Raw genomic sequence first — 21,519 nt, forward strand, 5'->3', positions numbered from 1 at the left:
ACCTTTCTGAGAGTGGCCTGAAGCCCTCTGGGGCAGGGCCAGGTGTAAATCCCTGGGCTGCTTCAGTGCTGTCCTTTCAGGGCTGCACTTTAGGATCACAGAAAAAACTCCCAATATTTAACCTGCAAACTTCCCAGCATCACAGGGGGCAGAACAACAAAAGCAGAGGCTGCCCAATGCCTTTGGGAAGTCACAAATCTGGATTTAATTACTGGAATTCACAGTCTGGGTGAAACTGGTGCCATGACTCCCTGTTCTGTGAGGGGCTCAGTGATCAAATCTGACCATGTAAAGAAATTATTTGTTTTTCTATTCCTTCAGAGGAGGTACCAAGAGCACCTTCCACCCTGCCCCAGCAGAATAAGGACACACACGTTCACTGCATACTCCACAACAATCTTTTTTGTGGTTGTAAGGGAAAAGAAACAACACTACAGCATTCCTCACACCCTGCTAGGCCTAGATTTTCTCTAGAACTAAACCCCCAGAATATAAAACTCTATGCACAATAAAAAGTTGCTCAAACACACCATGGTATGAGCAATTCCCATATTTAAGACCACTAGCAGTGTTTGAAAATCATTTCAACTTCTCCATCCCTAGCCATCATCCTTTAAAAACTCATTTTCTTCCCCAATTTCAACAGACCTGACCAAAGCACAGATGAGGATTTGACATTGGTCACTCCTTACAAACCAGGGCTCAGCTCAGCCCCCCAAAATCTGAGCACTCATTTGAGGGGTCATTCCTGCTTGTCTCCCCAAATCCAGGGACACATCCAGCAGTTTCCAGGGATTTTGGGGCTGTGGGACCAGCTTTGAGCAGCCCAATTAAAGCAGAAAGTGATAAAAAAATCACAATGTTGGGTTTTGTTTTTTTTTTTTTTTTTGCTTAAAGAACTGTAAACACTGAAAGCCTCAAGTCAATGCTGCTCAGCCTTTACACACAATGCTCAGCCAGACACAAAGCTGCAGGAATTCTACTGGGAAAACTGGGATCTGGGGAGGAATCAAGTGCTTTAACCCTTCTAACTGCTAAACACACACAAGGTCTTGGAAAAAAAAAAAAAAAACCAACAAAAACCACACGACTTGGTACAATTTCTAGAAACAGAATTACAGTACTGACATTAAAAACAGTTTCTAAGGCTCAGACTGAGTCCAAAAAGGCCTCTGCTTGGGTTCATTCAAGCTCTTATGTTTGGACTGCATGAATGCAGCATAAGAATGATTGCAGCAAGACATCCACAGGTAATTTCTACATTTATTTTTGTTGGGTTTTTTTCTTTCTTTTTTTTATACCAAAAAAAGTTATGTGCAACAAATAGAATTCGTACATATTTACATGGTTTTTTACCTGTTAGCAAAATTGTATCCTAAACCTCCAGTAGAGAATCTCTCAGCCTATATTGAGAAAAGACTCAATTTTAAATGGGTGTTGGATTTGGAGTTGAAAGCACTGGGAATAAATAGATGGAACATACTATACAGAACAAACACCTAATATTTAGGCCATGCTTAACACAGTTTTGTGGTAACAGAATACTTCATCTCTTTTCTGGACCAGTTTAAACAACATTGGCAGAACCAAAGCCAATCTCTGACTCCAGCCCACAGAAATTAGGAGCAGAAGTGCCTGAAGGTCCTCACCAAGCTCCTGGAACAAATGAGAGCCTACAGCAGCACAAAAATTAAACTCCAGCATTCAGAAACCTCCTCAGCAGAGATTTGTGTTCACTCCAGATCTCAGAGGTGCTCAGGAATGTTTCATTTGCTTCAGTGTCACAAATGTTTTACAGGAAGAAACTTCCAAGAATATTCATTTCCTCCACCAGACTTGAATGCTTTGTTGGCCTTAAAGAGCAGCAAGTACCTTGCACTAAGAGGATTTCAGGAATGGTTAATTCCTAAGCAGGTTTTGGGATGAGGTTTTTTTTTTTTTTTTGCCTTTCCAATCCTCCCCTTGCTGTGGAACTTCCAACTCAGAATATTCCATGATCCCAAAGGAATTCTGGGATTCTGAGAGAGCCAAAGAGGGGCAGGAAGAGCCCAAATTCAGAAGCTCTGTTTGGATGCTGTGAATTTTATCCCTTCCATTCTCCTGAGGGATCTCTGTAACATCCCCCTGTCCCTTGCCAGCCCAAATACCATTTACCTGCCTTGCCCAGACTCCTGCATCCTTGATTTTTAGGCTCCTTCCTATTTTTAGGATTTGCCTTTGGATCTGTAAGGGTAAAACCAGTTTGGCTGGGGCAGGCAGGGGGGCAGAGCTGCACTGATTTCCATCACAACCCATTTTACTGGAAGGAAGATGCTGTTTCTATCACTGGGAGCAGCAAGGAAAGAGTCAAAAGAACTGGAAGCAGAAAGGTCCAAATTTCTCCTGCTAAGATTATTCTGCCTTTTATTCGGGCCAACTGCATTTCTAAAGCACAAGAGAGAAAGAGAAGAAATCTGGGCCCTTTCTAGCAAATCACTTCCAGTAAAAAGTAACTGCAAGGGAAGCACACGAGACAAGAGTTCACAATTAAGGATCAGATTTGCAAAGGTCGTGCACAAAGTGTGGCTGCAAATTCTCCCAGAGCCCAAACTCCAGCTCCTATGTGCACACAAACAGGGACTGCAGACACCACTGCTGAAAATCTGGCCCTAAACATTTTTACTAAACAAACTGAATCAACAGACTATGCCCACACAAACAAGCACAAGACACAGTGAATTAACACCAATACTTTCAGCTGATGGGGATTTTTTTTTTTCCTCTTTTTCCCAGAAATTGGACCAAGTACCCATGGATTAGATTTGTCTCCATGGCTGCTTGCTCTGGCAGCACATGTTCACCTCTTCCTTGGGTGAAAAAAAAGTTGCCTTTAGTGTAGACCACAGGAATGCATCGAAATAAAATCTATACAACACATTAAACACTGCTACTGCCTCAAGGCTTGGCAGAGAACAAAGCCAAGCCTTGAGGGACCAATTCAACATCATTCATTCCCCTTAATATCAAAGTGGAAGGCATTTGAGAGACAGAACTAAACATCAAGACAAGCTTTAACTATACTCTGGTCAATACAAAACTCATTTAATGAATTGTTGGCTAAAACTGTCAGACGAGGGACAAGTCATTTAGTGTTACATGCAACAGATGTTACTCACACCACAGAACTCTGTACAGAAAAGCAGTTTCCACCTCCACCCTTGGTACAAATCAGAATTACTTCAGTAGTAATTTAAATATTAGTTTTGTGAATTCAATCTCCAGACTTGTTTTGCTCTATGGAAACACTGCTCGTTTCACAGTAGCTTATCCTTAGTGTTTAAAATCCACTTACAATGGAAGTGTCTCTCTGACATTCATGTTTGAGAATGAAAATGCTAAAAGGAGTTAAATTAGTTCTTTAAATAAATGGGCATGCAGTTGGAATTCTTCACATTTCGAACTGACAAGGGCAAAAAGCAGCACAGCACCAATTACAGAAAGTAGCTGAACCCACACATTTTGGTGTCTCACAGTCTGAAACACAAGTATTTCACTTTTCCAAATATCACATCAACCTTTGAAATTAAACTGAAAACAATACTGCTACCACTTCTCAGTCTAAAAACTAAAAACAGATCTCTTAATAATACTCTTCTATCCCCAGCAAGTTTGCTGGGAATTTTGTTCATTTTTAAAGCAAGGACACTTCTGCCTGCCAAGTTCAACACAAAGTATTTGGTTTAAGATTTGAAGACAGAAGGCACTTTTAACATTCAGCCTTAGAATACTGAGTGCAGAAACAACGTGTACAATTTTGTTCCTTTGTTTAAATCTGCAGTTTAATATTTTTTTTTCCCCAATTAGTTCTTAGAAAGAGCAATGATAGCACTATATCACATTTCATTTTCAGGAGCACATTGACTTACTTATCCCATTAAACAGGCTGCCCTTCCAAGAGATCTTCTCTGTGTGTGTTTGTCAGGCCTAAAGTTCATTTCCCAATATAGCACAAACCAAAGATCCTGACCAAGATCAATTAAGGAACTGCTTTTTCAGTGCACTGCTTGGTTATCCTGCTCACTCAGTGGTTTCCACTGCAAATTGCAATCCTATACTGCAGCATTCATAGAACATCAAACATTAGTAACACTGGCTGGCTGAGCACAGCTTCAAATGAAACAGCTCTGCTTGGAAATGGAGTCCTTTCAAAGAACACTTCATCCAGCCCCCAATCTGCAAATCAGCTTTTCATTGACCACATGAAGCTATTTTTGTTCTGTACAGAAATTAATGAGGTTGTCGTTTAATCAACATACTTCAGGTTTCAGCTTTAATTCCATTTTTGTTAGTGGATTTAAAAAAAAAAAAAATGGAACCAACCCCAAGCATTCTTGTGAAAGCACAACAGTGAGAGCAGCAACTCCATGTTCTTTAGAGGTCACTTCTTCCATCGTGTCAGTCGACTCTGAGCTGAACCCTCTGACAGCTCCTAACCAACCCCATGGGACAGTGAGTTCTTCAGGGATGAAACCAACAGTTCTAATTTTATTTACAGTATAAGTCCTAGTCAAATCTAAGTCCATCAGCTAAAAAAAAAAAAAGAAAAAAAAAAAGAAAAAAAAAAAGAAAAAATACACATACTGTAAACATGGCAACATTAAATATGGTGATGCTAGTCTAGAATATTTCATGTCATGATCACATCTTGTTATACCTGAATTTATATACAGGATATTTCATAGCAAGTGTTACCCACTTCACAAGTGGAGGGGGAAGAGAGAGAGTCTAGGTTTTGCTGTGGCTAAAACTCCTTCAAAGTAAAGTTAAAGCTTGTCTTTGATTGTTATAGAGCTTTCTTTCATAACCGCATTGAAACTGAAGATTAGCACAGAGAAATTATCTGGGGGCCCCTTGAAATTTATAATTCAAATTTTCCATTATGATTCTCAGGGGGGTGGGGAAAGGGGAGAAAAAAAGTGTCTGATATGGAGAATAAAAAAATTACTGCAAAATAAACTTAATGGAAGTTGGGTCTTCAGACTGTCAGTCAAAAGTTCCAGCAGGGGTTATTCCTGTTTGGGTTGGAGTTGCCTCTTCCAGGCCTCGTTCAAATAAACTAGTCGTTTGTAGTTGATGATAAAGAGAATGAAGTTCAGCAAATATGTGAGCACGCAGACAATGCAAAACTCCTTCAGCACGAAGTACAGAATGTATGCCAAGTACAGGGACCCTACTACAGACACTATGGAGGATGTCATGAGGATTAGAGCTGCTACTGCACTTGCTGTCATACCTGCAACAAGAGAGACAAAGTTACTCAGCCCTCTCCACACAGAGCAGAACTGAACTCAGACTCAGCCACTCAGCAGCAGTTACACACAATTCTGGCTCACACACCTCCCTGGAGAAGGGGGTATTTGGAGGGAGTGTCTGACAGCTCTGTGACAAGGAGTGTGTGTAGGATTAACCATCCTCATATTTCTGAGTTAGAGGAAAATTAGTGGTCAAGTTATTTCTGTCACGATTAACAGCTTTATAGCAAACCACAGAGTTACCAAGAAATAGATATAATTACATTTCATGCACTTTTTTGCATGCTCTCTTCATTACAACCTGCAAAACTTGCCCATTCCATTTTTATTCCCTCTCTTTTCCACCATGCAATCCAATGCCAAATATACTGGAGTGTAAATACCAGCACAGAAACTGTCTTCACACTTGGATTATTAATAGCATATCAGGAGAAGATGCAATTACTCTTGTTATCAGTTGGGTTTTTAAGCCCTTTGGACAGATGCATCATTAGAGTGGTGCTAAAAAAACCCCAAGATATGAAAATTAGAAGCATTTATCTGGTTTCCTGCAGATAGTGCAATGGATATTGCTCTCCTGCATATTCCCACAGCCCTGCTTTGTACTGGAGGCTCTGAAGGGAAGGAATACTTACCAAGCAGCATTTGTAGTATATAAAACACCAGGCCAAAAACACTGTTTGACTGATTTATTGCACTGTCCTTTCCAAAGATGGAACCCAAGAGACCGAATCCTCGACCCCATCTGTAAAACAGGGAAACTAATTAACTCTTACTTGGCCACCCAGTGCTTTCCAGCAGCATTTTCAGTTCAGGGCTGTTGGGGAAAGAAAAGGACACAGATTCTGCCATGATTGATGTGCAGCTCTCCTGGAAAAGCAAGCAGCAACAGGGGGAGCACTGGGCACAGCTTTATCCCACACCTTGCTGATGAAAGTTGTTTGACACAGCAGGAGCTGCTGAGTTCACCCAGCTGGAACTTCCCTGAACACCACCTCTGCTTCCCAGGGCTGCACTTTGGAGCTGTTGTGTCACATCAACACTTCCTTCCCTCAGTGACAGCTTTAGTAAATTGGACTAAGGACGGTAAATTGGACACAAGGTCACCACAAAGCTGAGGCAAGGATTTGTTCCACTCACTTCTGTGCAGCAGAGCAGGAGAATCAGGGCATGGATCTGCACCTCAGCTGCTCCTCAGCTCAGGAGGAACCCAAATCTGTCAAGCACACGAGCTGAGGATGGCACCAGCACAAGATCCTCAGCCCTCCCTGGGTGGAGCTCTTGCACAGTGTGAAACTTTGAACCAACACCTGAAATCCCCACAAAGTGACTTTCAACTTCCCAGTGATAAAGCAGAAAGAAAGCAGCACAAGCCCTACAAAACTCCTCCTCCTTCCTGCAGCAGCAAAGATTAAATTAGCAAATGTGTTTGTGCCAGAAACCATTAATTCCATGCCCTAAGGCAGATCACACCATTATTTGTAAGAGCAAAGTGAGGACCCTATTTATTAATGTCACTTGAAAATATGAAGATATTTTGCTGCTCCAAGGTAATTTAACTCACAAGAGCACACTGAGATATCTGCCAGCAGATTTTTTAAAAAATCAAGCCAAGCACTACACAAATGTAAGGTTTGCTTCACATTACCAAGAGTGCCACTCCTCATCCTGCTGCAGCAGGAAGCTCCAAGGAAAATGCAGTTTTGAGGAAGTTCCTTGTCCTGGAGGCAATGCCCTGCTGAAGCAGGACAGCTCAGCTCTGTCCCTGCACAAAGCAGGAATGCTGCTGCTGTCACTCACCTGGGCCCTGCCATCACCACAGCACAAGGAAGAAGCACCACAATAAAGATAATTTAATACCATCTCCAAAACACTTTCTAGTCTCACAGTCATCTGTGCAAAACTCATTTAAACTCATCATTTTAATTGCAGACTAAGTTTGAACTCACTATTAATACTCTTGTGCTCTTCTCCCCAAGAAAACAGCAGGTCCCAATTCTTAGAAAGCAGATCTACTGTATAAACAGTTAAAAACTAAACATATTTTCAGTTACTTTGGTCTCAAATCTTTTAAAAGTGAAATTTTAGTGCCAATATTAAGTTTCAAGGCAGCACAAACAAGGGACAGAGCCTTAGCATCCCAGAGGTGCCAGACATGGAGTCAGAAGGAAAAGCAGTGCCTGGCTGTTGCTCTCATCCCAGGCCACTCTGAGGCTGTGGAAATTACAAAGAATTACAAAGAATCTCAGTTAGGGTGAGATTTCCTCCCACACCTCAAATGTTATCTGGATTTTAAGTGAGAATTGTTAATTTTTTAGCCTTCCTTTGATAAGATGGTCACAGCACATGCAACAATTGTCTTGTGCTGTCCAAATTCCAAAGGCTGGATTAAAGAGCCACACAAATATATTAAGGGAAATATTATTTTTATATTTAATAATTTATACTTATTTTTCTGTATTACCACATTTATAGATGCTTCAGCCTGCCATCCACAGGTTCAGTTTATTGTTCTGGTCTCCAAGTGAGAATTCTTTGCAGGGTGACATGAAAAGGATTTGAACACACTCAGGTTTTCCTGCACAACCCAAAGTGGGCAAAGGTTCAGCATCAAATACTCCAAATAACTGCAGGATGCTGAACCCATCCCCACCTGAGTGCTCTCACTTCTCATGCTCAGCAGATCCTGAGAGCAAACTCGAGTTTAAAACATCAGAAATGTCATTTTACAGAACCTGACCCTGCAGTTGTTCTGCAAGAGAATAAAATGTTGCCAGTGGAAGGATAATGAGTTCCAGCCCTTCCTGGGAGTCAGTCCTGGAGAGATCTGTGCAGAGCTGCAAGGTCAGAGCACAGGGAAAGCTTTTTCCACATGCAGGAGTTCATTAAGTGTCTTTTGGCCTTGTAGCAGCTTTGAGGACATCAAGTATTACATTTCAGCCCATGGAGTCCAGGTCTAATCTCACATCTTATTCCAGCTCAGCAGCCTGGGGTTTAACACACAACACTTTTCTCAACCTTATAAGGTTTGGAGTGGGAGCAAGTGTTCTGCATCAAACTGAAAAGCAAAGTATTTAGATTTATATATTTACTTTGTATACTCCCTTTCCCATCTCATTTCCCTACTGAAAAGTCTAAATTATCTCCTCATTGTATTAAGGTTGTAAAACTCACAGTGAACCAGGAGCTTCTGCTCCTGGAAGGATAAAAACTGAGTAGATAATGTTCCTTTTCACACCAAACTCAGGTGTGAATTGCCAGATTGATGATAACTTTGAAAGTCCAAAAAATATGGCAAACAAATAGCAAGAAGAAAATCCTAACAGCAAGATAAACTGCAAAAAATAAACTCAGAAATCTTTCATGTAACCTGCATTTTACAAAATAAAACATAACTTAGAATTGTTATTCATTTGCATCGATTTTTTTGGCTCCAGAGTGCTAAGCAAAATGACCTGCAGTAACCACAGAGCTGCTTGCACAAGGAGATGAAAGCAGAGGCTGATTTCACCAAGTTTTTCCTGGTTGTGACTGGTGGCTCCCATCCCTGGGGATCAGGAGCTCCGTGCTGGGATCCAGGTCGCAGCCACCCCAGGTGACTCAGAGCACTGTGACAAACACAAGAGCCAAACCCACTTTCACCACACCCCAGTTTCACTGCCATGAAAAAATAAAAAGCAATCTGATCTAACTCTTTGGAACTCTGTTTCCCTCCCTATCTGCATGTACCACTCTGAATGTGCTTTACAAAGTTAGATAGTGATTCAAGAAATCGAAATTAAAGTGATTCAGCCACTTTCCCAACATCTACAACTGAACACTGCAGTGATTTTCAGTCCAATGTGCACTGTCTTTTATCTAAAGGAGGTTTTGAAAGTTATTATTCACCCTCTAAACAATGTCCCTTTTGGTTTGAGGTACTTCACAAATGTTGCATTTTCAGAAGTTTAAGGCACTATTTGTATGCAATTGTTACTTCTTAACAAGAAGACAAAAGGAACTGAGGTCACTGTGCTCCACAAGTGATGTACCTCCAATAAAATCTTACACTTTTAAATCACTAAAATCATTTAAATCTCTTTTGCACAATTATCAACATCCTCTGTGTTCCAGAACAGTGTATTAGGGGACACACTTGAAACTGTTTAGCATCATTTAGCACAGAAAATGCTAAAAGAGAACACAAAAATCTCATTTAGTCCATCAGTATCTCAAGTATTTTAGAGGACAAGCAAACAATCTTCCAGTTTAACAAGTTAGGAGCTCTGAGTTATCAGCACTGCCTCCAAAAGCAGCAGAATTCCAAGCCTGCCAAACACACCAAGTCAAACAACCCAACCAAAAAGTGTTTGTTTAGCCAGGAGTTGGATTTGTGTCCCCTGCAGCCCCTGGAAGAAAAGCTGGAGTGTGTTTGTGGCCAAGCCCCAGCTCTGACAGTTCCTGCAGTTTTGTCTCAGGTCATTCCCCAAGGAGCTTTCCTTGCCCTCAGGATCAGCTGGAACTTCTGAACTGGGGTTTTACCTGCACCAACACCTGGCAGCCTCCCCTGGAGCCTTCCTGGATGTCCCAGATGCTTTCTGAGCACTTCTGAGCTCAACAACCACCCCTGGTGATGAGCAGAGTCACATCTCCTCCATCTCACCCCTTGGTTTTTACACCCAGAACTGAACTAACCCAAATATTTTCATTTTAAGGTGGAAAGAGCCACAGTGGGGCAGGGCAGGTCCAGCAGCAGAAGCCTGGAACAAAGCACACAATTCCAGCTCACATCCCAGTGTCCTCAAGGATTGCTAGGAAATGCAATCAAATCCACATTATTCAAAGGCTTCATCCCAAACCTCTGCATTTGTGCAGCAGCAGCTCTGCCAACACCATCCTCCCTCAGTTGTTGGGTTTGGTGCAATGAAAAGGGCAAACAATAAAAAAGATTCTGTTGTCAGACTGCAGGAAAAGAACTCAAGTTTGGGTGGTTTTTGGGTAGTAGGAGTTTACTCAAAGCCTCTCATGTCAGGATTATTTCCCATCCCATGAGCATTATTCTGTTACCAACAGCAAGCACCCCTTTCCACTTTGTAACCCTGAGGAAACAATAAACCTGATTTTCTAAAAAAACAAAAAAAGAAATTAAAAAAGGCTACACTTGATAAGTAATGTGCACATGTCCTTAAGCACCACTGGAATTCTGAGGGAATTTCTTGTCCAGAGTGAAAGTTCTCAGAGGGGAGCAGAGCTCACCCTCTGCCTTCAGGGAAAAGCTCATATAAAGGTCAAAGGATCTGGAGCATGTTAAGAAACTTTGGTTGCAACTTCTTTCCAGCTTCACCAGAGGATTTTGGATTAAACCTAATTCATGGTTTCAAGGCCACTCTAACAGTTTTAACAAATTAAGTAAAAGCCTTCAATTAGAAGCCACAAAAAAGGAGATTAAAAATTTCCATTTGTAAACTTGCCAGGAGTGCTCAAAAATGTCAATACACCTAATTTCATGTATAAATCTATTAGCAGCATTTAGCATAACCAAATGAGGCTTTCTTCTTTATATCCTCCAGCTCTACTTCAGAAAGAGTCTGTAAAAACTCTCAGTGTCTAGATCAGCAAAATATATCAAGCAGACAGTGGATAATTATTTTATAGCAGCCTTTACAGAAGCACTGGCTATTCAAGATCCAAGCCAACAGCACTGATTCCTTCTACATAATCTCTTCTATTAAGCTACCACAAATGAAGCCCAAGCCTGAATTATAAGCACTTTGTTACATTTATTTTGCACCAGGCAAAATAATTCTTAGCCCTATTACAAATTCTAGTCAAGCTGGAGATGATATATTTATGAAAAGCAAAAATTAACGTGTTTGTGTGAGCACTGTAAAGATGGAAAATAAAAGATTCCCACAGCAAGGGCACAGCTGTGTTTTATAAAAGATGTGCCTCAGTCAATAAGTGTTGTACCAGTATTAAATCATCAATTTTATACTAGAAAGATGGAAAAAAAAAAAACAAACCCAGAACACTTGAGTTATCAGTTTCTGCAGTTTTAAGAGCAACTTTAAAACTCCAAGCTGGTTTCTACCAGCACTCCTGAACACCTCTCCTGTCCAGCACATGGAATAAACTCTGGATCCCCCCAGCTGACACCCCAGCCCTGCTGCCCAAAGGACAAGAACCTTGGCTCCCAGGGCTTCAGCAGAGCAGTGACTGTGCCTTTCCCTCCCTCCCCCTGTGGCACTGAATTCGGCTCCTCCAACTCCTCCCTGCCCAATTCCAAACCACAGATCTTCCAACATTCCCTCAGACAGCAAACCCAGTGAACCAGAATCCCTGAAGAAGCTCTGTTACACCACTCACTAACAGTTGGAAACATCAAACATACCTGGATACGTGCTTGCAGGTACAGCAATGAAAAAAAATTCCTGGGGTATCATTAATTTATTATTATAAATATGAATGATAATGTTTTTTACTTAGAATGAAGGAAACTTGACAGACAAGTTTGCAGGAACTGCCTCACAGCAGAGCCTGTTTAAACACCAGCTCAGGGAGGTTTGGAAGTTTCCTGCATGTCCCATTTCCTTGGACAATGGGGTTTTGTTGTCACTTTGATCCCTGTAAAGATGCACGGGAACAGTTCTAGCAAGGTGTGCTCTGCTGAGAAAGCAGTTTTACCTGCAGTCCTCAGAGCAATTCACACCCACTCTGCAGAGGAACAGCTCTACACCAGCAGGAGCAACCCAACAGAACGCAGGGGGTGGAAATTCAGTGTTTAAAGGGGTTTATGAATGTCACACAGTAACACCAGAGCTGTCACAGGCCACCCTTCCACACCCCAAACCCAACAGGCATTTTCAGGAACTACCAGGAGGGTATTCTGGTGCATCCAGCAGAAAACACAAGGTGGATGTGTGTGGTGTGAAGGAAGGTGTCCCTGCCCATGGTACAGGGCTGGAACAGGAGGAACACAAAGGTTTCTTCCAACCCAAACCATTCTGCCACATCAGAGTGCTTAAAACACAAACACACCAATCCAAGACTCTGCCCATGAACAGATTAGGGAATTCCTAAAATAGCAATGACATCCAGATTCTCCCAATGCTGTTCTGACTCTAGAACTCCTTCAGCAATCAGGCAAAGATCAATATTGACTATTGCCAAAGCTCTTCACTGACGCAGCTGCAAATATTGCTAAAGATATACATGACATGTGCCCTTTGCTCATGGCTGCTGTCTTGAGCCTCTCCTACAGTGGCTACAGCATTCATTCATGCATGCCAGGCTACAAAAATCATTCAAAACCACTAATTCACGCTGCAGGAATCTCCAGTTCATCAAGACTCAAAACAGAAATTGTATTAGAAGATCCCAAAATGTCTCAGGGAGTGGAAAAGACAAAAGCCAAAGCTCTGGGTCTCTGCATTACCACTTAAAGGTCACATTTTATTTCAAGCTGGAGCATGACCTGTATGACTTGAAATGGATTTTATTACTTGAATTCTCTCTGTGAAGCTACAGCAAGATCAAAAATATTTTTCAGGAACTGCTATTAGCCAGTTTCATTATAAATAAAGCCATTCTTGACACTTAATTGTTCTCAACTATAAAATAGCAATTAATTTAAAATAAACACAGCAATTACCAATGGAGATGTGAGGTACTGCCCTAATATGTGCCCTTATTAGCCACTCCTTAGCAGTTTTTATTTTTAAACTATTTCATGAACTTTCCCCTTGATAAAATCTTGAAATATGCTGACCATTGATGTTTTGGGTAAGGGATACTGGGAAGGGATCTCTCCAACATAATCTTCTGCGTGAGTCAGGCTCTGATAGGAGATTTTCTGTGCTCCTCCCTCTGCATGCTGGCAGTCTTTACATTTCTGTTCTTGTTGTTGTGCCAATGCCAGATCTGGCTTAAAAGCAAGACTTGGAAATACCAACAGCTGGTGAAAAAAACTCCGCCCAAAATACCAGAAAGCTCAGCAAGGAATAAACTAATTTATTCTAATTATTCTATGCATTTAAAATTAATCTTAACAGTATTAAGTGCTTGTTAAAGTTCAGCCCACTTTTGGAGTCAAAACTCAAGATGTGAAGATTGTAACATTCCAAGTTCCATCAGCAAATCCAGCTTAAATAAAAAGTCCCATAACCCAGTGAACCATCTAAAGCCAAAGCAGGAACAGAAGTTCCTCTCTGCAGAGTTAACTCTAATAATTAGCTAATCAATTAATTTCTGACTGTCAGCTTCATGAGAAAAGAAATGTGACAGTTAAATCTGAATTACCTGTGAAAAAACTGGAATACAAAATTGAAACTACAACCCCAGTGAAATGTGAACTGTGGTTAAAAGCTCCTCTCAGCAATGAAGTTCCTGAGAAACTTTGGTGCTGCAGGAACAAGGAACACTCAGCTGGGGAAAGTGAGAGAGAATGATGGATGGGGAGCTGTGGCAACATGGAAAACAAGATTAATTTCTTTCCAACTTTTATGCCTTGCCCTCCTTTACTTTTAAAGCAGCACTCCCCCTCTGTGTCCTGCACAGGCTGGAAAGCAAATTCTTCTCCAAATATGGTTGGAGTGAACAGAACTTGCACGTTCCTTTTGCACAAACTCCTTTTACCACCTGCTCCAACGATCACGAGCTCTCCTGGCATTTGCAGTGCTTCACTCCATAGCAACTGCTGGGAGATCTGAGTGCATTTTATCCCCAACTCTCACATTATCATATAGAATTCCTACAGCAAAGGATTTCCAGGTCTTACTCAACGTGTCAGCTGCAGCATTGCTAATGAACGCTGTCATTACCGAGCTTGATTCCATAATTAGAAATAATTCTGATTATATCTTCAGGTAATTTCCTTCAGTAAACACACATCAAAACTGTGACATTCTCTGTCACAACAGCAGCATTTGCTGCAACAACAAAAAGCAACTCTATAAAAGAGCAGGCTTCTTAATGCTCAAATCTCTGTTATTCTCTTTTTACCCCTGTATCTGTGATCAAAGTTAAATTACTGATGAGACTCAGGTGGTTTAATCTCACTAGCCTGAGCATAATTTAATTGATACTATTTGAATTTATCTGGTGAGTTTATTGAAGTCTCCTCCCTAGTTAGATCCAAACTTCTCATTTCAGGACACTTTCCAGGCAGAGACATGAACAAGCACCTTCACAAACTAAAGATGATCTGAGGCAGGCAGAAAAGCAGAGTTAAAGCCTTCACTCAATGACTATATCAGGTGGCCAGAGATACAGATCTCTGTCACACAATCTCACTTCTGTCACCACAGAAGAGATTTTAGGAAAAAGAGCTCCCTGGATGTTTTGACTCGATAATTTCCCAGCCCCCAGCTTGACAAAGGATGGGAATATTCCCTCACACCGGCTTGTTATGATGATACAGCAAGTACCTCTATAAAAATTGTGACAGCTTTTGCATGGGTTACACTGGGAGGGGAAAAAGTAAATCAAGTACTCATTCAGCTGAAGGCACTAACAGAATAATAACAAAATTCTTATTAAAATAAAGAGTAAGGATTTAATACACAGATTTGCTCAAGAACCAGATTTATACAATGACACTCCTAACAGAAATAGGATCACTCAGCCTTTAGAAAACAACTCCTGGACTGGCTGCAGGTCTGACAATCAGTCTGGATTTGGACTGGGCTTGTGCTGCAGAGGCATCCAAGCCTCCTTTGAATGAAGCCTTTCCTCTGTATCACCAAAGCATCTCCTGTGCTGCCAGGAGACGTCCCAATGAAAACACAATACAGATACTACAATTAAAACTAACAAAGCAAACCACCTGCAATTGCACTTGTTTATGTTCTCCTTAACCACTACTCACAGCTCCAACACATCACTCCGCCGAGCTTTTACCACTAAAACGCCTGGCACTCCACCTAATTACATTGATTACAACACAGCCACTGCGGGTGCCTCACCCTGCAGCCCGTAGCGATGCCAAAAATCGCCGCTCGCCCAGCGGCCCTGCAGGCCGGGGCTGCCCCGCACCGCCAGCGCTGCCCCCTCCTCGGGCTGCCCCGGCCCCTCCGCGCCCCGCCCGGCCCGCAGCCCCTCCGAGCACCGCCCCGGCCCCCCAGCACCCCCCGGAGCACCGCAGGCAGCGCTCCGGGACCCGTCCCCAGCGCTCCCGCAGCCCTCAGCCCCTTCCCCCCGCGGGGGCGGCGGCGGGTCCCACCCGCGCCTCACCTGGAGGTGATGGCGGCGGAGCAGCGCACCCTCTCGCTGAGGTCGCACAGGGCCTGGTAGTGGCTGTCGCGGCCCTTCTCGCGCTCCAAGTGGCAGGCGTACAAGGACAGCAGGATGCCGGCGGCGCACACGGCGGACCGCGCCACCCGCTCCCAGCGCGGCACCGACACCCGCAGCAGGACGGGCGCCGCCATCTTGGCCCCGTCCCTCCGCCTCAGCCCGCGACGCGCGCCCGGCGCCGCCCCGCCCCGCGCACGCGCGCGCTCCTCATTGGCTCGCCGCGCACGCACGCGCGCCGCTCATTGGCCGGGCGGGCGGGCGCGCCACTGCCCCCTCCCCTCCACCCCGCGCGCTGGCCCCGCCCCCCGCCGCTCGCGCCGGACGTGGCGCCTCGCGACGACGTCACGTCAGGGCTGGGCGGGGAGGGGGGGGGGGGGGGGGGGGGCGTGGCGCAGCGCCCCCTGGCGGCCGCCGGGAGTCCGTGAGGGCAGCGTCTCCTCACGGCCCCGGCCCGGCTGATGGCAGCAGGAAAATCGGCTTTTCCTCGCGGTTTTCCTCTCAGGTCTGAGACGCGACAGAAGCTGGGCAGTTCTGAAAAACGCGAAAAAATGATTCGCGGCTGATCTGACCCTCATCGATGATGTTTCACCTCGCCGGAGCGAAGGTGGTGTGAGCCTCAGCCCTGTTCTCCAGGTGTTTTTCCTTGTTTTTGGGGCAGAATGTGCTAATTTCCCGCATCCTGTAGATGCACAGAGCACATCTGGTGTGCAGAGGGTCTGTTACACTCCCAAAGTTCACCATGAGGTTGTGTGGGATGTGTAATTTGGACAGACAATAGAAGAAATGTGTTAAAAGTTGGATTTTCCAAGTGCCCAGCAGAGCCTTGTGCTCACTTGGCTCAGGAGCTGCTGATGGATTCCCCGGGGTTTGCACTTGAGCAATGGGATTTCATCACTTATTTCCCAAAACTGGGGTCGCATTGTGCCAGAGTGCCTCATAATCACACGGACACAACCCAAAATCAGGGTTGGATCTTTATTTCACACATTTCTCTCAAAAGCAGCATCAACACCTGTCTGGTGTTTAAAGAACCACTTTAAGCCGTGAGGTGTAGCCACACAAAAGTCATGGCAGCTGAAAAGAAACAATCTTTGCTCACCCACAAACACCATTATTGCTGATTTTTGGGATGGCCACCACTCGTTCTGGTGTCCTTCCCCAAATCCTTGCTCGCTGTGGGGATCAGCAGATGCGAGGGTGAGGCGGAACAAAAGGGAGCTTGGAGTTTTCCCAAGGAAAGCAGCAGGACAAAGCACAATGGCAGCATTCATCCCGCCATCCTGCCCTCATTGTTCTGCAAAACAAAACAAATCCAAGAGGGACGCGGCTGCAAAGTGACTTCAAGCGTCAAGAATCCCTCTGCCAGAAAAAAAATAAATTGAGAACTGTTAATTAAAAAGCACTGAGAAAACCGCTTGTTAAGAAACTAATTGCTTGAAGTCTAGAAAAGCAAAATTATAACTCCTGCTTTCTATGCTGTGATTTGCTCTCAGAGATGGAGAGAAGCCAAGAGCTAGGGAGAAGAAGCTGTCAGGGAGGAGTTCCTGCAAAAACATCAGTGTGGTCTGAGCTTCTGCAGATGTCTGTTCTGAACGTGTTTTATCATTTATATTTATCTCCTGATAATTCTCTCACCAGCAACTGCTTTTCTGAACTGTACTTCTGCTCTATAAACTCACAGCGTTAGCAGTTCTTTCATCAGGCAACAGTTACATCCCCTGATGGAAAAGATGTTGAAATGCCTGGTATTTCACCTCCTTTATGAGTGAAGAAACTGTGAACAAGCAATTTTTTTTGGCATGAATTATCATAACTGTTGACTGTGGTATCCCTTATCATTGCTGCTGTGTATAGAAGCAGCTTCATTAATACAACAGTTAATAAATTCATTTAAAAACTCATTTCTCCAAGTAGACAGTGTCTCTAAAGCAAAGAGACTCAGCCCTAGCTGGGGATGAGGGGGCAGGAGGGAGCCTCGATTCTTTTTTGGGATGAAAATTACAGAATCACAGAATGGTTGGGGCTGGAAAGGACAGCTGGAGATCATCCAAGGCAGGGCCACCTGCAGCAGGTGACACAGGAACACATCCAGGTGGGGCTGGAATGTCTCCAGAGAGGGACACTGCAGCTTCAGAGCTCTGCCACCCTCGACGGAAAGAAATTCTTTCTGATTCTTGTGTTTTAGTTCAGGCTGTAGCTGGGCATCACCAAAAAGAATCCGGGATCATCCTCTGATACCCCTTGGAGAAATTTCTCTCTGCTCCAGAGTGAAATCCAAAATCTGTAACTCTGCTGGAAGGTTGAATTCGGAGAGGCTTTTGGAGGCTCCTTTTCCACTGGAAACAATTCCCTAAAGGCTGGGATACTTTTCATCGCGATTTAGGTGTTTGTTGTGACAAAGGTGCCACGGGTGCAGGTTTATTGTGATTTAAATGTTTATTGTGAGCGATGGTCCCACACAGACCAGTTTATCATTATTTAGGTGTTCATTGTGGCCGAGGATCCTACGAGAGTGGATTTACCACTATTTAGGTTTTCATCGTGGCCGAAAGTCCCACAAAGATGGGGATTTATTACTATTTAGGTGTTTATTGCAGCTGAGGATCCTACAAATGTGCGTTTATCTCGATTTAGATATTTATTGTGACCCGAGGACCCTGTGCGCGCTTATTTATCACAATTTAGGCGCTTATTCCGGCTGAAGGTCCCGCAGTCGCAGGCTTACCGCTGTTTAAACCTTTATTATGCCCGACGCTCCCCCAAGCAGAGGTTTAACCGCGGTTCAGGTATTTTATTTATTCCCCGTGCCCACCTCTCCCGCCGCCACCGCGGCCGCTCCCGCGCGGCGCCTCAGGCGGGCGGAGGGGGCGTGGCCTCCGCCTCAGCCCCGCCCCCCGCGCGGCGTTCCGGAAGTGACGCAGCACGCGCTGACCTTCAGAGGCGGCGAGCGGGTGTCAGGCCGGGTCGTGCCGTTCGGGGCTTTCTCCGCTTCCCGTCTCTTCGCTTCCCTTCTCTCGGCGCCGCTCGTTCCGCTCCCCGCCGCCATGCCCAGGGGCAGCCGCAGCCGCACGTCCCGTGTGGCGCCTCCCGCCAGGTGAGGGCCGCTGGAGCCCCCTCTCTTCTCTCCTGTCCCCCGCGCAGGCCGCAGTGGCCCGGCCGCCATTGTGAGGGCGGGTGACGCACCGGGGTGGGGGCAGCGCCCGGCTCTGGGTTAGCGGAGCGGGCTTGGGCGCTTTGGGGGTGGAAATGGGTCTGCTTAGGCGCAGGGCCTGAACACCAACACCGTGGTAGTCAACCGCTTATGAGTCATATTGTATTTTCCCCAAAACAGCACAGAGCTGGGGAATAACCAGGCAGAAAGAAGCCTGTAATCCTGACCGTGTCTTGCATAAGACGCTTACCCGAACACAGAGTTCATTCCTTCAGCGTGTAACAGGGGTGTGTGTAATCCCAGCGTGATCTTGGCGCCTCCTGTGCAGCGCCACGAGTCGCACCCGGCGGTCCCCGTGTGTCCCTCCCAGCTGGGGACATTGTGTGCCTCGCAGGAGGGTCGCTGCACTCCTGGCCTGCAGCCGCGCGGCCTCTGTCGGGCATGCTTTGGGATGATGATGATGATGATGATGATGAAGTGATGTTTCTCTTTGTGTCCCTACAGCCGGGCACCCCCGATGAGAGCCGCGTCTCCCGCAGCGGCTCCTCGGGCCTCTGTCCCCGCAGCGGCTCCGCCTTCTGCCGTGGCGACCCCGGCTCCGAAGCAGCCAGGCCTGATGGCCCAGATGGCCACTACTGCTGCCGGGGTGGCCGTGGGCTCGGCCGTGGGACACACCATCGGCCACGCCATCACCGGAGGATTTAGTGGTGGGGGCAGCTCCGAGGCTGCCAGGCCCGATATCACTTACCAGGTGAGGGAAGCACAGCTGGACAGAGACTGTGGCAGCTCAGCTCCACGTGGGCTGAGGGAGTTGCTGGAGCCTTGAACACCACATGAGTCCTTAGATTATATAAAACCACATATAGTCTGTAGCTACAGACTGAATCTCCAAGGTAACTCACCATGAGTCATCTTAAAAAGAGTTCGGAGGGATGCAGGAGTGATGTGTGGCAAAGTGTTGGTGTTATTTTCTACAGTCTTATTCCTCTGATTCAGGCAGGAATTTCATGTTCCAGGCCTGATTTGCTCAGGTGCCATCCAGAGTTATCTGAATGTATCAAAATCACTCAAGTGTTTGTAATTTTAAAAAGTCCTCTGAATGTGGTATTCCACTGCTGGAATGCCCTTCACTTGTTTTCCATTAAATGAAGATTTTGACTGAAATGCAGGGAAGAACCCTCAGCAAGCAGTGTGGGGATGGTTTGGCTTTGTTGGAAGGGTCCTTACAGAACCATTTGGTGTTTCAGGAGCCCCAGGCTGCTCAGGCTGCCCAGCAGCAGCAGCAGTTTGCTCCTTGCCAGTACGAGATTAAACAATTCCTGGAGTGTGCCCAGAACCAGACTGACCTCAAGCTGTGCGAGGGCTTCAGTGAGGTGCTCAAGCAGTGCAGGGTTGCCAATGGTGAGTACACAGTGCTGACAGGCAGCTGTTAAATGGGATAATCAATAAAAGTGTGGTGGGAATGATGTCCTGGGGGTTTGATCCAGCTGGTGGAGTGATCAAGGTGCTCTGAAATTGGATAAAGCAGCTGCTGTTTTGTTGGGCTTCAAGCTTGGGTCCTGTACATGTAGCTGGGGTGGAGAGAGGGGAATTCCTGATGCTTTGTGCATGTGCATGGATTGAAGATGACTGGAAAAGTGGCAGCAGCACATTTGGGGCATTAGCAGAGCTCTAAGGACAGCAGAACCACCCTGTCCTGGGAGGAGGGAGGCAGCTGTGCACCAGTGCTGGTATCTGCAGCTCAGCATATCCCAGCAAATGCATGAGGGAAGGGGGAACACCCTTAGGGCAAGGAAAACGCCCTCCATTCAGGGATCAAAACTCACTGCCATAAATCCTTACCCTTCCATTCAGGGATCAAAACTCACTGACACAACTCCTTCCCTTTCAGGTTTGGCCTAAGCCTGCACGAAGAGGCTGCTAAAGGTCACCTTGCAAGAACTGACCTATGAATGAAAACAAAAAAAAAGCTTCAGTAATAAAGTTTAAGCTGTTTGTCATCTTGTTAGTCCATATATTCACTGATCCTTGTGGCTTGACTCCTGCCATAGCTGCCTCTGATGTCACCCAACTCACAGCCGCAATTTAATTTAGCACAAAATGGAAGAGTGAATAATAAAGCAGAATGAGCTAACATGGGTTTAACTGGTTTTGCTGATTGTTGTGTTGAATGTATGTAATGTGGTCTATAAATAAACTTTTCTCTCTAGAATTCCCTTGCTTTAGTTGAGTTTGGGTGCTGGAGTGTAAGGGTGAGGAGGTGAGAATTGATTTTGGCAAGGTGTTTCATGCTGTGGTAGGGCTGAACCACGAGAGGATGGTCCTGTGGCCTTTCCCTCCTGCCTGCTTCAGACAAGTGACAAAGCCACTGCTGCCACATGAAAATAATTCTTTAAAAGTACTTACTGATGCAAAGTGCAAACCCTCCTTTTTCCATCGGAGGGAGCAGCCACATCATGCCTTGCTCAAATCCTTGGGGCTGATTTAAAGTAAACACCCTCCTGGACATCACTGGCAAGGCCTGGATAAGCTGTGCTCCCACCAGGAAGTATGATGGGGGAAAAAAAAAGTGCAATTCCTGTTAAAATACCTTCCCTGGCATGACCCGTTTCCCTGTTATGCTGTTGGATGTTCTGCTTATTCCTAAAGCACTTCCTGGAAGTGAAAAAATATTAAACCGGTGTTCAAAGGGGCCAGGAGTCACCTCATAGAGGGGCGGTGAGGACAGAGCTGCCTGTGCTGGGGACAGGAGCAGGTTCCTCTCTGCTGATCGAGCAGAGATCTCATTGCTGGGGTGTTTCACCGTCC

The 21,519-nt window shown here is 45.1% G+C and overlaps 2 protein-coding genes and 1 long non-coding RNA gene across 3 annotated transcripts; 1 reads left to right on the top strand and 2 right to left on the bottom strand.

Moving 5' to 3' along the window:
• Positions 1 to 3,049: 3,049 nt before the first annotated feature.
• On the bottom strand, positions 3,050 to 15,712 carry VKORC1L1 (vitamin K epoxide reductase complex subunit 1 like 1). The gene is made up of 3 exons (XM_033077948.1): positions 15,501 to 15,712; positions 5,927 to 6,036; positions 3,050 to 5,272 (listed from the first exon to the last, which is right to left on the bottom strand). The coding sequence occupies exons 1-3, from the start codon at positions 15,692 to 15,694 to the stop codon at positions 5,046 to 5,048; spliced, it is 531 nt and encodes a 176-aa protein (XP_032933839.1). The 5' UTR covers positions 15,695 to 15,712; the 3' UTR covers positions 3,050 to 5,045.
• Positions 15,713 to 16,521: 809 nt separating this feature from the next.
• Positions 16,522 to 18,380, bottom strand: LOC117006082. The gene is made up of 2 exons (XR_004419949.1): positions 18,286 to 18,380; positions 16,522 to 16,919 (listed from the first exon to the last, which is right to left on the bottom strand). It is a non-coding gene; the product is annotated as an uncharacterized LOC117006082 (long non-coding RNA).
• A 74-nt stretch (positions 18,381 to 18,454) lies between these two features.
• On the top strand, positions 18,455 to 20,925 carry CHCHD2 (coiled-coil-helix-coiled-coil-helix domain containing 2). The gene is made up of 4 exons (XM_033078538.1): positions 18,455 to 18,654; positions 19,216 to 19,462; positions 19,959 to 20,112; positions 20,603 to 20,925. The coding sequence occupies exons 1-4, from the start codon at positions 18,605 to 18,607 to the stop codon at positions 20,611 to 20,613; spliced, it is 462 nt and encodes a 153-aa protein (XP_032934429.1). The 5' UTR covers positions 18,455 to 18,604; the 3' UTR covers positions 20,614 to 20,925.
• The last annotated feature ends 594 nt before the right edge of the window (positions 20,926 to 21,519 follow it).

Source organism: Catharus ustulatus, chromosome 22, assembly GCF_009819885.2.
Source record: "Catharus ustulatus isolate bCatUst1 chromosome 22, bCatUst1.pri.v2, whole genome shotgun sequence".
Lineage (NCBI taxonomy): Eukaryota > Metazoa > Chordata > Aves > Passeriformes > Turdidae > Catharus > Catharus ustulatus.

Bases quoted from the DNA above. Each gene is read 5' to 3' on its own strand.
- CHCHD2 (XM_033078538.1), top strand. From the start codon at position 18,605: ATGCCCAGGGGCAGCCGCAGCCGCACGTCCCGTGTGGCGCCTCCCGCC. The intron at 18,655-19,215 runs GTGAGGGCCGCT...GTGTCCCTACAG, and splicing joins CGTGTGGCGCCTCCCGCCAG to CCGGGCACCCCCGATGAGAG. The intron at 19,463-19,958 runs GTGAGGGAAGCA...TTGGTGTTTCAG, and splicing joins GGCCCGATATCACTTACCAG to GAGCCCCAGGCTGCTCAGGC.
- VKORC1L1 (XM_033077948.1), bottom strand. From the start codon at position 15,694: ATGGCGGCGCCCGTCCTGCTGCGGGTGTCGGTGCCGCGCTGGGAGCGG. The intron at 6,037-15,500 runs GTGAGGCGCGGG...CCTGTTTTACAG, and splicing joins TCCGCCGCCATCACCTCCAG to ATGGGGTCGAGGATTCGGTC. The intron at 5,273-5,926 runs GTAAGTATTCCT...CTCTTGTTGCAG, and splicing joins TATACTACAAATGCTGCTTG to GTATGACAGCAAGTGCAGTA.